The sequence below is a fragment of the Hemibagrus wyckioides genome, linkage group LG06 (genome assembly GCF_019097595.1).
Source record: "Hemibagrus wyckioides isolate EC202008001 linkage group LG06, SWU_Hwy_1.0, whole genome shotgun sequence".
Lineage (NCBI taxonomy): Eukaryota > Metazoa > Chordata > Actinopteri > Siluriformes > Bagridae > Hemibagrus > Hemibagrus wyckioides.
In genome coordinates this window covers 33237576-33256784 of record NC_080715.1, presented here as the reverse complement: position 1 = coordinate 33256784, position 19209 = coordinate 33237576, and the positions used below count along the sequence as shown (strand labels likewise).

General features: G+C 45.5%; 1 protein-coding gene across 3 annotated transcripts in view; it reads right to left on the bottom strand.

Moving 5' to 3' along the window:
* The window catches only part of ncoa1 (nuclear receptor coactivator 1), a 37365-nt gene extending 19349 nt beyond the window's left edge, over window positions 1-18016 (bottom strand). For 2 of the 3 annotated variants that reach the window (XM_058392011.1, XM_058392013.1), the window contains exons 1-3: window positions 17467-18016; window positions 13551-13719; window positions 1378-1483 (exon numbers count right to left, since the gene is read on the bottom strand). In XM_058392011.1, the coding sequence (XP_058247994.1) occupies window positions 1378-1466 (89 nt within the window). In that variant the 5' untranslated portion in view covers window positions 1467-1483; window positions 13551-13719; window positions 17467-18016. Of the gene's footprint in view, window positions 1-1377; window positions 1484-13550; window positions 13720-14191; window positions 14425-17466 lie in introns of those variants that run through there. The other variant, XM_058392012.1, reaches the window with a different exon arrangement.
* Between the last annotated feature and the right edge of the window lie 1193 nt (window positions 18017-19209).

The following is a 19209-nucleotide window of genomic DNA, read 5'->3' as shown; positions in this document are numbered from 1 at the left end:
AGGTGGTAATGTGATGAGGTGGTGATGTGATGGTGATGTGGAGGTGATGAGGTTATGATGAGGTGGTAATGATGATGTTGAGGTGGTGATGTGATGATGAGGTGGTAATGTGATGAGGTGGTGATGTGATGATGAGGTGGTGATGATGGTGATGTGGAGGTGATGGTGTTGAGGTTATGATGAGGTGGTAATGATGATGTTGAGGTGGTGATGTGATGATGAGGTGTTAGTTTATCTGCTCAACCCTTGAATCTCTTCTTTATCGCTTCTTCATTCATCGTAGAGCTTAATGAGTGTCCTGGTTTACTAGCTAGGCTTGTTGTAGAAAATCTAAAGACGAGGAGGTTAAGACGAGGGGTTTAAGACAAGAGGTTTAAGAAGAGGGGGATTAGACGAGAGGTATAAGACAAGGGGGATTAGACGAGAGGTTTAGGATGAAGGGGTTAAGATGAGGGGGTTAAGACGAGGGGTTTAAGATGAGGGGGATTAGACGAGAGGTTTAAGACGAGGAGTTTAAGACGAGGGGTTTAAGACGAGGGGGATTAGACGAGAGGTTTAAGACAAGGGCTAAAGACAAGGGGTTTAAGATGAGAGGTTTAAGAAGAGGGGGTTAAGAAGAGGGGGTTTATGATGAGGGGGTTAAGAAGAGGGGGTTTATGATGAGGGGTTTAAGAAGAGGGGGTTTAAGATGAAGGGTTTAAGAAGAGGGGGATTAGACAAGAGGTTTAAAACAAGAGGTCTAAGGCGAGGGGGATTACACAAGGGGGATTAGACAAGGGGTTTGGGACGAGGGGGTTAAGACGAGGGGGTTAAGACGAGGGGGTTAAGGCGAGGGGGTTAAGGCGAGGGGGTTAAGGCGAGGGGGTTAAGGCGAGGGGGTTAAGGCGAGGGGGTTAAGGCGAGGGGGTTAAAAAAAGGGGATTTAAGATGAGGGATTTAAGACGAGGGGTATAAGACTTTATTCTAAACACCACAGACCCGAGTCATTGTGAATCAGTACTGATCAGTGGTGCAGGAGTTTAAGGCCAATATTTCTCTGGACGTCAGTTAATTAATCACTCCTATGGTCATTGTTGAGGTCAGAGTTCAGTCAGAGTGTTTATTAAGTTTATCAGTGGTTTAAACACTGATGTTTTATTTAATTCATTTAGACTGTAATCATCAACATCTCCTTCATGAAGCAGACACATGCAGCTCTCTGATTCAGATTAGACACGAATCAGACCCTCAGATCAGACTCTGAGCATGTTAACTACCAGCTGAGATGTTCTACAAAATCCAGAATAATCCATCTGTCCAGTCTGCAGTAAAGCCTCAACTCTGACCACACTGTGTACATAAACACCGCACACACTTTATCAGGTGATGTAAGCATACCTGGGACCAGAGGTGTCACAAGGAGAGCCCTTCCTCTTGCGTGTCTCCGGGGGGACGGGGTCCAGGCCACTCTCTCCTGAGCCACTCATTCTGAGATCATGAGAAACTGCAGGACAGAAACACAGTCCAGTTCAGGTCAGAACTCAACACTGATATAGACACTGCAGTGAGACTCAAACACACACACTCACACACACACTGCACTCACATATGCTACTCACATACACCTCACTTACTTACCACACACTACAGTGTGTGTAGTGTGAGTACACTGTGTGTACTCACACACTACTCACACACACACTACTCACACATCTCACAGGCACACACTACACACACAAACACACACTACTCTCTCACACACACTGCACTCACATACTGCAAGCCGCCCCCACACATACACATGCACTCACACACACACACACACACACAGGGGTGGGATTTATTTCGTTCCTATCTCAGTAAATGTGGACTATCAGGTTATTATAACCGCATGAATAAATAAGAGTTTAAAGTTAATAAAAGTTTACTATCTGACTTTAATGTGAACTCCATCACTGCTTCACATCTAAACTCAGATCAAGTCTCATAAACGAGGCTCGAGTTCCAGGGCTGAAGGTGTTCACCTGCTGCTCTTTGGAGTAAAGAACACACCTGTGCAGTGGTCAGCAGAGGCGCTGACCGTCAGCTCACCGTGATTAATCAGAGCTGGACAGCAGGTCACGTGTGAAAACGTGTGTGTGTTACTCAAATAAGTGAGGAGATGTTAGAGGAGCATCTGAGGAGCTACAGAGCTGTGGTCAAGCTTTAATGATCTTCAAACACCTGAAGACTGTGATTGTAAAGTTTAGAAACACAAACTGATTCAGCTTTTAGTAAAGTTTCAGTGTGGAAGTTTTCCATGAGAAGCTCTGTGAACACGTGTGGAGTGAAAGTGTAGCAATAAATACGAAACAGAGAAAAGAAAGAAGAGAAAGAATCTTCTCAGGAAGAAGAGTTTTTACATGTGTCACATCAATAAATCTTTAAGCAGCAAAACAGAAACAATAGAAATCTGGAAACTTCATTACACAGTTATTACAAATCTACTGATGTATTTATTTTTGCACTATTAAAATAGTTAAGCTGTAAATGAGCAGCAGCTGGTTCTGTGCTGAACTTCTCCAGTCCTAAAGCTGAGCAACAAACCCATCCGTCCTCTACACCTTCAGCTCTCACCGTTAACACCTCACACCGCCGTCTGAGGGTCACAACACTGAGCAGAACTCGTCCAGTCAGAAACTGACCAGAAACTCTGTGGTCTCACTCTGCAGCTCAAGTGCTGTGTCTCCTCACTGCTCCTGAGAAAACTCACAACCTGGAGCTCAACAACCAGCCGAGGGAGGGAAACATGATGGGGGGGGGGGGGACTCACTCTCTCTCTCTCTCTCTTTCACACACACACACATCTCTGCACCACCTATAGACACCTCTACACACACCTGTACACCACCTCTACACACACCTGTACACCACCTCTACACACACCTGTACACCACCTCTACACACACCTGTACTCCACCTCTACACACACCTGTACACCACCTCTACACACACCTGTACACCACCTCTACACACACCTGTACACCACCTCTACACACACCTGTACTCCACCTCTACACACACCTGTACACCACCTCTACACATCTGTACAGCACCTCTACACATCTGTACACCACCTCTACACACACCTGTACAGCACCTCTACACACACCTGTACACCACCTCTACACATCTGTACACCACCTCTACACATCTGTACACCACCTCTACACACACCTGTACACCACCTCTACACATCTGTACACCACCTCTACACACACCTGTACACCACCTCTACACACACCTGTACACCACCTCTACACATCTGTACACCACCTCTACACACACCTGTACACCACCTCTACACACACCTGTACAGCACCTCTACACACACCTGTACACCACCTCTACACACCTGTACACCACCTCTACACACACCTGTACACCACCTCTACACACACCTGTACACCACCTCTACACATCTGTACACCACCTCTACACAACCTGTACACCACCTCTACACACACCTGTACACCACCTCTACACATCTGTACACCACCTCTACACACACCTGTACACCACCTCTACACACACCTGTACACCACCTCTACACATCTGTACACCACCTCTACACACACCTGTACACCACCTCTACACACACCTGTACACCACCTCTACACACACCTGTACACCACCTCTACACATCTGTACACCACCTCTACACACACCTGTACACCACCTCTACACACACCTGTACACCACCTCTACACACACCTGTACACCACCTCTACACACACCTGTACACCACCTCTACACACACCTGTACACCACCTCTACACACACCTGTACACCACCTCTACACACACCTGTACACCACCTCTACACACACCTGTACAGCACCTCTACACACACCTGTACAGCACCTCTACACACACCTGTACACCACCTCTACACACACCTGTACACCACCTCTACACATCTGTACAGCACCTCTACACACACCTGTACAGCACCTCTACACACACCTGTACACCACCTCTACACATCTGTACACCACCTCTACACACACCTGTACACCACCTCTACACACACCTGTACACCACCTCTACACACACCTGTACACCACCTCTACACACACCTGTACACCACCTCTACACATCTGTACACCACCTCTACACACACCTGTACACCACCTCTACACACACCTGTACACCACCTCTACACACACCTGTACACCACCTCTACACAACCTGTACTCCACCTCTACACACACCTGTACACCACCTCTACACACACCTGTACACCACCTCTACACATCTGTACACCACCTCTACACACACCTGTACACCACCTCTACACAACCTGTATTCCACCTCTACACACCTGTACACCACCTCTACACAACCTGTACTCCACCTCTACACACACCTGTACACCACCTCTACACACACCTGTACTCCACCTCTACACACACCTGTACACCACCTCTACACAACCTGTACACCACCTCTACACCACCTCTACACACCTGTACACCACCTCTACACCACCTCTACACCACCTCTACACCACCTCTACACACACCTGTACACCACCTCTACACACCTGTACACCACCTCTACACACCTGTACACCACCTCTACACAACCTGTACTCCACCTCTACACACACCTGTACACCACCTCTACACACCCCTGTACACCACCTCTACACACCTGTACACCACCTCTACACACACCTGTACTCCACCTCTACACACACCTGTACACCACCTCTACACACACCTGTACACCACCTCTACACAACCTGTACACCACCTCTACACAACCTGTACTCCACCTCTACACACCTGTACACCACCTCTACACACCTGTACACCACCTCTACACAACCTGTACACCACCTCTACACAACCTGTACAGCACCTCTACACATACCTGTACACCACCTCTACACAACCTGTACACCACCTCTACACACCTGTACACCACCTCTACACACACCTGTACACCACCTCTACACACACCTGTACACCACCTCTACACACCTGTACACTACCTCTACACAACCTGTACTCCACCTCTACACACCTGTACACCACCTCTACACACACCTGTACAGCACCTCTACACACACCTGTACAGCACCTCTACACACACCTGTACACCACCTCTACACATCTGTACACCACCTCTACACACACCTGTACAGCACCTCTACACACACCTGTACACCACCTCTACACATCTGTACACCACCTCTACACACACCTGTACAGCACCTCTACACACACCTGTACACCACCTCTACACACCTGTACACCACCTCTACACACCTGTACACCACCTCTACACATCTGTACACCACCTCTACACACACACCTGTACAGCACCTCTACACACACCTGTACACCACCTCTACACAACCTGTACACCACCTCTACACCACCTCTACACACCTGTACACCACCTCTACACCACCTCTACACACACCTGTACACCACCTCTACACACCTGTACACCACCTCTACACAACCTGTACTCCACCTCTACACACACCTGTACACCACCTCTACACACACCTGTACACCACCTCTACACACCTGTACACCACCTCTACACAACCTGTACTCCACCTCTACACACACCTGTACACCACCTCTACACACACCTGTACACCACCTCTACACACACCTGTACACCACCTCTACACAACCTGTACTCCACCTCTACACACACCTGTACACCACCTCTACACACCTGTACACCACCTCTACACAACCTGTACACCACCTCTACACATACCTGTACACCACCTCTACACAACCTGTACACCACCTCTACACACCTGTACACCACCTCTACACACCTGTACACCACCTCTACACACACCTGTACACCACCTCTACACACACCTGTACACCACCTCTACACACCTGTACACCACCTCTACACAACCTGTACTCCACCTCTACACACCTGTACACCACCTCTACACAACCTGTACTCCACCTCTACACACACCTGTACACCACCTCTACACACACCTGTACTCCACCTCTACACACACCTGTACTCCACCTCTACACAACCTGTACACCACCTCTACACCACCTCTACACACACCTGTACACCACCTCTACACCACCTCTACACACACCTGTACACCACCTCTACACACACCTGTACACCACCTCTACACACACCTGTACACCACCTCTACACACACCTGTACACCACCTCTACACCACCTCTACACACCTGTACACCACCTCTACACACACCTGTACACCACCTCTACACCACCTCTACACACCTGTACACCACCTCTACACACCTGTACACCACCTCTACACACCTGTACACCACCTCTACACACACCTGTACACCACCTCTACACACACCTGTACACCACCTCTACACACACACCTGTACACCACCTCTACACACACACCTGTACACCACCTCTACACACACACACCTGTACACCACCTCTACACACACACCTGTACACCACCTCTACACACACCTGTACACCACCTCTACACACACCTGTACACCACCTCTACACACACCTGTACACCACCTCTACACAACCTGTACACCACCTCTACACAACCTGTACACCACCTCTACACACACCTGTACACCACCTCTACACACCTGTACACCACCTCTACACACCTGTACACCACCTCTACACAACCTGTACTCCACCTCTACACACACCTGTACACCACCTGTACACCACCTCTACACAACCTGTACACCACCTCTACACAACCTGTACACCACCTGTACACCACCTCTACACACACCTGTACACCACCTCTACACACACCTGTATACCACCTCTACACAACCTGTACACCACCTCTACACAACCTGTACACCACCTCTACACACACACCTGTACACCACCTCTACACAACCTGTACACCACCTCTACACACACACCTGTACACCACCTCTACACACACCTGTACACCACCTCTACACACACCTGTACACCACCTCTACACAACCTGTACACCACCTCTACACACACCTGTACACCACCTCTACACACACCTGTACACCACCTCTACACACACACCTGTACACCACCTCTACACACACACCTGTACACACACCTGTACACCACCTCTACACAACCTGTACACCACCTCTTCACACCTGTACACCACCTCTACACACACCTGTACACCACCTCTACACACACCTGTACACCACCTCTACACACACACCTGTACACCACCTCTACACACACACCTGTACACACACCTGTACACCACCTCTACACACACCTGTACACCACCTCTACACAACCTGTACACCACCTCTACACAACCTGTACACCACCTCTACACACACACCTGTACACCACCTCTACACAACCTGTACACCACCTCTACACACACACCTGTACACCACCTCTACACACACCTGTACACCACCTCTACACACACCTGTACACCACCTCTACACAACCTGTACACCACCTCTACACACACCTGTACACCACCTCTACACACACCTGTACACCACCTCTACACACACACCTGTACACCACCTCTACACACACACCTGTACACACACCTGTACACCACCTCTACACAACCTGTACACCACCTCTTCACACCTGTACACCACCTCTACACAACCTGTACACCACCTGGACACACCTGTATACACCTCTACACCACCTCTACACACCTATGTAAACTACACCACCTGATAATTTACTTTTTTAAATCTTCTTAATCTGAAAAAGACTGATGAATAAATTCTGATTCCTTCAGCTCTAATTCCTCTGACTGTGTGCACGATGAGGTCATTTAACACCGGCATCAGATCTGATTAGACACCATGGAGATAAAAAAAAGTTTACACACATGTTGTAACCGCTAAAAACATCAGAGAAAGAAAACTTTTTATTTTAAACGCTGAACTTTAATATCCAGTATAGGTTAAAGAGATTCTTCACAACAACAACAGAAGAGGAAACACATCGTGGAGACTGAGTGTTACAGTGCTTCCTGTGGGATTACATACACTAACACTCTAGAAAAACAAAACTAATGAAATACCAGTAATTACACAGGTCACATGACACATCGTTGATTGTTCTTTTCAACAAGCAGAGGTTAAAAATGTGAAAGTGAAGGTGACTGCATCATGTTGATAAAGAAGCTAATGTTCACTCTAGTCTCACCTAGTCGGAGCTTCAGACTGACCACAGAAGGTCTGACCTCCACAGCAGCTTACTTTACTGACCAAAGAAGCTTGTTTGATTGACAGCTAAAACAACCAATCACAGTCCGTTTTATTCATTGACATGTTTAAAGCCTACAAACGCAGACCTTCAATGCAGCTATAGAAAACTCGTGCAGATTAATGAGTCTGGACCATGAACTGCTTGTTAATTGGAAATTCAGATGTTTACAAACGCTCCCAGTTTGTAAACAAGATGACTTCCTTCTTCCACAAGGGAAGCAGAGCATCACCACGGCTTTGTATCCAAACACTGTCACTCTGCAGAATCCGACCAATCAGATAACAACCTCATATCTCCTGAAGCGTGTGTGTCGTATGCAGGAGGGGTGGAGCCAGTTTTCGGGGGTGTATCTGAAAATGAGGTTCAGTTTTATTTAACACCACCTGCTCCACATCCCTCAGATCCGTAACACACACACACACCTCACTCTAATCATCTCTGACATCACACACACTTCCGGTTATTTCTAAAAACCTGTTGTGACTTTTTCATCACAGATTAGTGTGTAAAGGAAGTGAATTTAATCCGTTTTAAATTAAATCTATAAAAGTTCAACCTTTCACCCCAGTGTAGCTCTGTAAGACTGGATTTCTCTAGATCTCCTAATTAAAGAGCAGAAAGTGAGCTGGAATCTTTCACTCCTCTGTAAGATCATGTGATCTGCCTTGGCGTGAATTCCACTCATATTTAAGCACCACATGAATTCAGCACTCTGAAAAAAAGGAACTTCAGCAATCTGAGTAAATGCTGAGCCTCAGAGTGACCATCCTGGACACAGAATACTGATAATACTGACCAGAGGCTGAAGGACATGAAGAGACAAAGGAACATGAAGGAAAATGAAGGATATGAAGAACATGAAGTGACATGAAGGAACATGAAGGATATGAAGGAACATGAAGTGACATGAAGGAAAATGAAGGACATGAAGAGACATGAAGAGACATGAAGGAATATGAAGGAAAATGAATGATATGAAGGACATGAAGTGACATGAAGGAACATGAAGGATAATGAAGGACATGAAGAGACATGAAGGAACATGAACATGAACAGACAAAGGAACATGAAGAGACATAAAGGAACATGAAGGACATGAAGAGACATGAAGGAACATGAAGGATATGAAGGACATGAAGAGACATAAAGGAACATGAAGGATAATGAAGAGACATGAAGAAACATGAAGGAACATGAAGGCCGTGAAAAAACACGAAGGAACATGAAGGAAAATGAAGGATATGAAGGACATGAAGAGACATAAAGGAACATGAAGGACATGAGACATGAAGGACATCAAGGAACATGAAGGACATGAAGAGACATTAAGGAACATGAAGAGACATGAAGATCATGAAGGAATGTGAAGAGACGTGAAGAACATAAAGGACAAAAAATAACATGAAGGACATGAAGGAACATCAATATGAGCTCTGATGTGTTTATACTCAGTCAGGTTTTTCTACAGGAACCAGAGAAGGTTCAGAACCTAGAGAAAATGACTGAGGAACCGTGCTAACATGGAGCTTCGGAGGCAAACAAACATGCTGCCTCAGCTCAGGTTCTTCCCCAGCGACTCGACCCACACCATGTGTTTAATACACAAAATGTTTTAAACAGATTCTCAGAGTATCCAATAACTCTATACGTTCCATACACACCTTACACACAGTGTGTGTGTGTTGTGCAGGTTGCACATGATATGTTGAGACACGTCATGTTCTTCTAAACATCATCTACGTTTCATTGTTCTTCATCTGAACCTCGGCCAGAACTTTGGTTTGTTTTGGTTTCAGCGTGAGACAATAGAAGACAGAGCTTCCTGGAACGTCTCCATAACAAGACAAAAAAAAACGTGTGAAACCTCCACAGGATCAAACACCTTCATCACCTACACATCAATCTAGATGCGACCATCCACTTTATTAGGAACACCTATATGCTCATGCAGTTCTCTAATCATCAATCACAGTGTGTGAACTCCCACAGGTTCAGGTTCACGTCAAACATCAGAATGAAGAAAATGTCCGAACTGTGAGACTTTAACCGCTGCATGGATGTTAGCTCTGAACCCATCATAAACATAGACTCACACACACTGTTCATAATAAAGTGGACAGCATGGTTGTGCCAGGAGACCTGACAGACCCCCAGAGATACTGCAGTAATGATCAGAATCCTCTAAAGACCTCAGCATTGAGCACTTTATCATCATCAGGTGAAGAAGAGTGAAGCTGTGGGGAAACAGTGGCATGAAAGCACAACCTCGATGGTTCTGATGGAGAAACAGTGAAACCGTAAGAACACTAATACGGTTCCATGAACAGCTCATGAGCCAACACACTGCATTACACAACAGTTTCCTGTAACAGCAGCCAGGTATTGATCTGACCACATGATGCCCTCTTTACTGTAATCACCGTTTAAATAAAGCTGATTATACGAGTCAGAGATCTGTCCATAAATACTGACTCTACATGAGTCCATAATTAAATCCACAAAAACACCCGCAGCTTATAATCCACTCATCCAGCACATCTACTGTCCATCACACAGGTCAAGTCTCATAGTTCAGACATCTCTTTGTCCTGATGTCTGACCTGAACATTAACTGAAGCTCCTGCCATGTGATTGGCTGATTAAATAACTGCATGGACGCTCCTAATTAAGTGGCCATGTACACATACTGTCTATAGACTGTCAGCTCCTGTGGTTTATGTAATGAAAGTGATGGTTGTGGTCTACAGAAACAGACTGACCAGCCATAACGACATAATTGGTGCTCCACTGTGGTGTCATTAATATCCAAATGTATTCAAAAAGGGCGGAATTATACTGCTTCATGATTTGCATACAGAATTCACTGGAGGAAAAACAAACAGACGATGACATGAACATAACTTCCGAGACTCTGTGTTACCCATAATCCTCCTGCTTCTGTGTCACGGTACAGACAGAATGGAGAAGATAAAACTGTGTGATTTTACTGAACTATGTATTTATGGAGGATTGGCTAATATATTGTTAGCTGCTAGCATGCTAATGGTCAGCTACTGTTAAAAAGCTAGCATCTGGAACCCCATTAGGAGATATATTTAGTGAAAACCTCAGGGAGTAAAATAAAGGTTCACATGTCAGCACCACATGTCACATGACATCAGAAAGATTCCTGTAATGTTCTTATATTCTATAATATTCTTGTAATGTTCCTGCAACATTCCTGCAACATTCCTGCAACATTCCTGTAACGTTCCTGTAATGTTCCTGCAACATTCCTGTAATGTTCCTATAACACTCCTGTAAATGTTCTTGTAATGTTCCTATAACACTCCTGTAAATGTTCTTGTAATGTTCCTATAACACTCCCGTAAATGTTCTTGTAATGTTCCTATAACACTCCCGTAAATGTTCTTGTAATGTTCCTATAACACTCCCGTAAATGTTCTTGTAATGTTCCTATAACACTCCCGTAAATGTTCTTGTAATGTTCCTATAACACTCCCGTAAATGTTCTTGTAATGTTCCTGTAATACTCCTGTAACATTCTTGTTATATTATTGTAACGCTCCTGTAGTGTTCCTGTAACACTCCTGTAACATTCTTGTAACGCTCTTGTAGTGTTCCTGTAACACTCCTGTAACGTTCTTGTAACGCTCCTGTAACAGTCCTGTAACATTCTTGTAACGCTCTTGTAGTGTTCCTGTAACACTCCTGTAACGTTCTTTTAACGCTCTTGTAGTCTTCCTGTAACATTCTTGTAACACTCCTGTAACAGTCTTGTAACACTCCTGTAGTGTTCCTGTAACACTCCTGTAACGTTTTTATAATGTTCCTATAACGTTCCTGTAACACTCCTGTAATGTTCTTGTTATATTATAGAAACTCTCCTGTAATGTTCTTGTAATGTTCTTGTAACGTTCCTCTAACGCTCCTGTAATGTTCCTGTAACATTCTTGTAACGCTCCTGTAATGTTCCTGTATCGTTCTTGTAACGTTCTTATGTTATTGTAACTCTCCTGTAATGTTTCTGTAATGTTTTTGTAACGGTCTTGTAACGCTCCTGTAATGTTCCTGTTATGTTCCTGTAACGTTCTTATGTTATTGTAACTCTCCTGTAATGTTCCTGTAACGTTCTTGTAATGTTCCTGTAACGTTCCTGTTATGTTCCTGTAACGTTCTTATGTTATTGTAACTCTACTGTAGTGTTCCTGTAATGTTCTTTTAACGCTCTTGTAGTCTTCCTGTAACACTCCTGTAACATTCTTGTAACGCTCCTGTAGTGTTCCTGTAACACTCCTGTAACAGTCTTGTAACGCTCCTGTAGTGTTCCTGTAACACTCCTGTAACAGTCTTGTAACGCTCCTGTAGTGTTCCTGTAACACTCCTGTAACAGTCTTGTAACGCTCCTGTAGTGTTCCTGTAACACTCCTGTAACAGTCTTGTAACGCTCCTGTAGTGTTCCTGTAACACTCCTGTAACGTTTTTATAATGTTCCTATAACGTTCCTGTAACACTCCTGTAACGTTCTTGTTATATTATAGAAACTCTCCTGTAATGTTCTTGTAACGTTCCTCTAATGCTCCTGTAATGTTCCTGTAACATTCCTGTAACATTCTTGTAACGCTCCTGTAATGTTCCTGTAACATTCTTGTAACGCTCCTGTAATGTTCCTGTATCGTTCTTGTAATGTTCCTGTTATGTTCCTGTAACGCTCCTGTAATGTTCTTATGTTACTGTAACTCTCCTGTAATGTTTCTGTAACATTTTTGTAACGCTCCTGTAATGTTCCTGTAACACTCCTATAATGTTCCTGTTATGTTCCTGTAACGTTCTTATGTTATTGTAACTCTACTGTAGTGTTCCTGTAACGTTCTTGTAATTCTCCTGTAATGTTCTTGTAATTCTCCTGTAACGTTCTTGTAATGCTCCTGTAACTCTCCTGTAATGTTCCTGCAACGTTCTTATAATGCTCCTATAACGTTCCTGTTATGTTCCTGTAACGTTCTTATGTTATTGTAACTCTACTGTAGTGTACTGTAGTGAAAGACAAGCTGAAAGCTTTCGGAGTAAACAGACGTTAAAGTTGCACTGTTGTAAAATACACACAACCTGACCTTTGACCTATTGTATAACCTGATAGTATTATTAACTAGCCAGAACAGGAGCAGCGTGGTCTTCTACACACAGACACGAGCCACCGCACCTGAATATTCAACACAGTACAGAGAGTACAGCTGTACCCCCATCATCATCAAGCTTCAGACTGAGAAGAAGATGAGGAGACGTAGGAGCAGAGCCTGACGGCGTGAACTTACGTGCTCATGGAGGGAAGTCCTGCTGCGTGTGGTCCACGGTACCGGCCTGCTGCGATGGTGACAGACAAACAGAGACGTGAGGCAGAAGGGGCTACAGTGCCATGCCCTCGCTGTCATGCAGCACCATCCCACTGCGGCCGCAGGGAAACAATGGCACACTGACCGCAACCTGTGACAGAGACAAAGAAAGGTTTTATACGCTCTGAAACGGCTCTGAATGAATCGGAGAGAGATAAAGAAGGATTAGAAAGTTCATGAATGGATGTAGACCCTCTCTGACCGCTGGGTCTTGTCTGGGTCCAAATCACCTATAGCACAGAATAATGCTAAAGATTTATTTTTCCCCAGTGAGGAATTAAAAATCTGCCTTGAAAAAAAATGTAAAATCGTGATTAGACCATATTTATCGCCTCTGATAAACACGCTGTGTGTGTGTGTGTGTGTGTATGTGTGTGAGAGAGAGAGAGAGAGAGAGAGAGAGAGAGATTCCTGAGTCAAATGGGAAAATAATGTGTTTTAAAAAGACACTATTTGGCCCAGCGGCTCAGGAAAACCCTCCAGACATCTAGGTTCTGATCATTTCTGCTAGAAACTTCTAGAATCTAGAGGACTTCTGAGAATGAAGTAAAAATCCCTCACACCTCGAGCCTGAGACTGAAGCGAGGATTCAGTCACAAAATCAAGAGAGCCAGCAGTTTTTCCCGCGATTTGCTCCGAGACGCTGCGTGTGACATCATCAAGACGCGTTCTTCGTTCAGGTGTGTGAACAGTACAGCTCTCAGAGGAACTCATGACAGACGTCTCACTGAGAGGAGATCATCATCCTGTGCTGGTGCTTTCACCAATCCCAGTCATTTTCCACACACAAACTCCACAAGTTGCGTCACAAACTGAGGTAAAAAAAAAAATAAAAACAAAAAAAAAAACAGCTGCAGCAGTCCTGGAGGTTCTGCTCATCACCTTTCTCTACGCTCCACTGACCTCTAATTAACGTAATGACCCTCTGATTTGGGCAGTCGCTCGTGTTTACTCAAATTCTTGCTATTTCGTGTCTTTATAATTTTTCGGCTCGTTTAAAGAACAATTTAAAACCTCGTCCTCTGTAGAGTCGAGTACTCTGCTCTGTTTTGATGTAATGTGGGGGTGGGGCTACTGCAGGGCTACGGGTTTTTCTGGAAGTAAAGAAACTGTCCTTCATCTGCATTTCCCTAAAAACTGTCCAGATTTCTACAACAGAACACAGCTGATCACTTTAGAAGAACAGAAACGCTCCACTGCCATGTCGGTCGAGGTGTTCCTCATGGCTCAGTACTCCCCCCACTCTTGTTCATCATATACACACCTCACGGTTATATTAGAGCTCCACAAGCCGGATATCTGGAGCATCTGATTATCTGATGACGTGTCCATTCAGTCTCTGCAGGACATCACGCTAGCTCTAGAGCTCCAACTAGCTTTCCTTTCTCCTTAAATATCCTTAATGCATCATCTCTTCATTGTGGATTGTGTCATTCACTCTTTTTTTTATTGACCAGATAAAAAAAAACTGAAAAACCTTCAAAATGTGTAAAAGTCAGCTGTAAGAATGAGAACTTAAAAATTAGCTGATACACTGAAACCATCTCTCTGATCTTCACTACAAACTCCATCAGCTGACATGGGGTCTCTCTCTCTCTCTACCTCCCTCCGTCCCTCCCATCTCACTCTCAATCAACTAGAAGATCTGATCTCAGATCATCATCACATTAAGCTCATCACCACAGCTCAGATCCAACAGACTTGACCTGAACATCTCCCAGTGTGTGAAGTGTATCCATGTTTGACTCTGGAGCTCCATGTGAGAAGATGGTATGAAGAGATCTCTCACCTTTAATCAGACCACAGTAACAGAACTGATCTGTAAATGTGTCTAATTAAACTTTACAGACCAGCAGAGGCTTTGTTACAACAGAAAGAACACCAGAACTCCAACACCATCTCCACCACAGAGCCACAGACACACACACACAATTGCTGCTTCTTCTCCTCCACAGAGTATAAAGCACACAGTTCTCTAGAAGATCTCTGTATGCTGTAGAGTTACACTTTCCCTTCAGTGGAGCTACAAACCCTGCTCCAGCAGGACCATGTCCCTGTGCACAAAGCAGCTCCATGAAGACATGAAGGTTAGAGTGAAAACCTGGAGTGTCCTCTGACCTCAACCCCACTGGGATGATCTCACTAATGATCTTCTAGCTTAATGAATCACAACATCTAGTGGAGAACCTTCTCAGATGAGTGGAGCTGGAATGAGATGTTCAGCATGGACATGTGGTGTGATGTTGAGGGTCTTGATTTGTAGGATGTGTAACATGACCGTGATTCACACTGCACAGCAGCACAGGTCATTTCATTGTGGCAACATGTTCTTCTTCATGCCAAAACAGCTCAGAGCCATCGAGGTATGGACTCCATGGATCAGACTTGTTTGTCCAGCACATGCCACAGCTGATTGACTTGAAGGCCAAGTCAAGATCAACAACTCTCTGTGATGTTCCTCAGTTGTTCCTGACCAGTTCCTGCAGGGTGTCAGAGAGCACTGTGTCCATGAAGGGGTGAAGCTGGTCTTCACAACATTGTCCAGAACATCGCACTGCCTCTGTCGGCTCACCTTCTTCCCATAAAGCACCCATCTCTTCTCCAGGTATCAGACTCACCTGCCCTCCACATGATGATCAGACCAGCCCTTCTCCTTCCACTGCTCCTTGGTCCAGTTCTGATGCTCAGGTGTCTGCTGTAGGAGTTTCAGTTTGTGCTACAGAGCTCAGACCAGACGGTGAGTATCCTCTCCTCACATACATCATGGAGCCTGTCGCTGGGTCACTGTTTGTCCAGCACATGCCACAGATGATTGTTTTGGAGGCCAAGGCAACATCAACAACTCTCTGTCATGTTCCTCAGTCATTCCTGACCAGTTCCTGCAGTGTGTCCATGTAGCTGGTCTGCAGCAGTTTTTGGTAGGTGCCTTAGAGCACTTCCGGTTAGGTTCTAACCCTGAACACCAGGAACACCACACAGGAACTGCTGTTCTGGACATCTGCTCTGACCCACACATCTGGACATCACCGCTCAGATTCTTACACTGAAATATTCATCCTTCCTCCTGATCATCACCTGAGACCTGACTGTTCACCTGCGATAATAAACCACACCTCCGACTGTGAGATCTTCACTGAGAAGAACATCTACAACAGCTTCATCATGATCCTCAAACTGAAACTGATGAAACGTTTGTTTTTTTTTGTTCGTGTTATTGTGTAGAAAACCTCTGAAGGTGTAACACACAAAACTCCTGAATACAGCAGCAACATTCTGAGAGATTAAACACCATCACACTCTTCACCACAAACACACACATCTCCCTTCAGCTTCCACAAACCTCCTCTGAGAAACCTGAAAACACACAACTTCTGTTCTCACATTCAGAACTTTATACACTCTCTCTGATCATAATCACACACAACGCCGTGCGCGTGCGTGCGTGCGTGCGGAGCTGTTTCCGGGTCACCCGATCACAACACCGCGGTGACATACTGGCTGAACTGGAACTGCTGGTTAGCTGTTGTTTTGAAACCACGCACACACGCACAGATGATGTGAATGAGAATCATCAGCGCCAACAAACACTTTAATCCAGAAGCATGTAGAGAAGAATGACGCGCGGTTATATAACACTGAGGATGGAGTGACAGCAGGAATGTGTGCTAAGCTAGGGTTAGCTAGCTGTGTGTGAGTGTATGTGTGTGTTTACTAAAAGCAAATGAATCCATCACATGACCCCGACTCTTCTCTCTCCCTCACACACACACACTCTCTCCCTCACACACACACACTCTCTCCCTCCCTCCCTCTCTCACTCACACACACACACTCCTACCTGCTCAGGTGAAGAGATCAGTCCTGCATTCAGTTTTTAATGCAAATGTTTTGACAAGCCGCGAGTGCGCGCACGCGCTACACTTCTGATGATCTCTGATTGAGTAATTAATCCACGCGCTATTAAATCCGACCCCGCGCGCGTGCACACGCTGTTATTCCGTGAAAAAAAACACGGAAAGTTTTGCGTTGTTTCTTTGCTTGTTTGTTTGTTTGGTTGGTTGGTTGTTTTTTTGCACGAGCCGTGGCTACATCACGCTTTAGCCAATAAGGTTGCGTGTGCTAGTTGAAGGCTAGCCGAAGCTAACGAAGTTAGCCGAGAGCTATTTGAAATCCAGGACGCAGCTCGTTTTCCCTTCGCGTCCTTGCACTAAAGCCGGAAGTGAAGATAAATCCTGCGCTGGAAACGTCTGCGCGTCTGTCGCCGCGAGTCGCATGCAGACTGTCACCCGGAGCGAGGCGTTCTTCGTGTGTTTAATCCTCGCAGTGCTCGCTCTCTCTCTCTCTCCGCACCGCCATTTTCACCATTAAGCTACACAAACAAACAGCGAACCCGCTTACGTCACCTTCATGATGCGTTCACCCCCCGCCGATCTACATACCATGCTGAGCGGGGACTGTGACTGCTCGCATGGCTTAGGAATCTGATCGTCCGCGCAGGTCTTGCACGCCACCGCGGCTCCGAAGGATTCCAGGCGGTGCGCGTGCACGAGACTCAGCGTACCGGAGCCTCCATGATGCGCGTTCACGAGCGTGTTTTTTTTAGGTTAATATGAAACGAAGCAGTGAGTGAGCACTGAACTCTGCCGGAAAGTTAGGTTTGATCTCTGAGCTCTATTCCTGTTACCTCATGATTAAACCTGACTCGGTGTGTTTATAAAAAGCCGTGCAGTGTGTGTGTGAATAAACATGGCGGCCACGCGCCTGTCCTTAGGCAGTCTCACTTCAGCGCCATTCATCCTGCCTTTGGCTTTATTTTTATTTTCTGACAACAAGAAGACAGTGTTACTATCACTACCACATGAGCAATCTCACACGGATGTGATGTCACAGATGTAGGCGGGGCAAGATTTAGACAGGAAGTGGTTGTAGGAGCCCTGTGTGATTGACGTCAGGAATAGATGTGTGGGATTTAACACCTCACTCATTTACTAGAACAGGTGTGACGTCACTGGTTATAATTAAGTCATGTTTTATTTTATTCTGCACTGTGATTGGTCGAGCAGCGTGTTGATCAGCAGGGGGCGTGGCTCCGTGTTTCTCTCCTGTACACATGTCAGCTCCAGATGTAGTTCATTCCACTGAAACTTTTACTACAGCCTGTCTGTTACCATGGCAACTATCCAGCTGTGGACTCTCTGTAATGGAGCAAAAATAAAGAAAATATTTGAGCATATTTTGTCTGAAGTGTCAGTTACTCAATATTTATTTCAACATCACGCTCTCACTTTGCCACCGCTGCAGAACCCTGACATTCCCTGTAGCGTGAGGTCACAACAAGCCATCAGTCCATCCACCTGTGTTCCTGTGTTCCTACGGTCAGGAGAATCTGTGTGTGTGTGTGTGTGTGTGAGAGAGAGAGAGAGAGAGAGAGAGCATGGTCTTCTGTGACTGGAATCCAGTTCAGATGTCCTTCCTTCACCCCAGTATGCAGAGTGTATTCTTTCTTCACCCCAGTGTTCCCAGTACAGCTCTCTGACCAGTAGAAGGTGCTTAATGATGGTGAATGGGTTTATTAAACAGA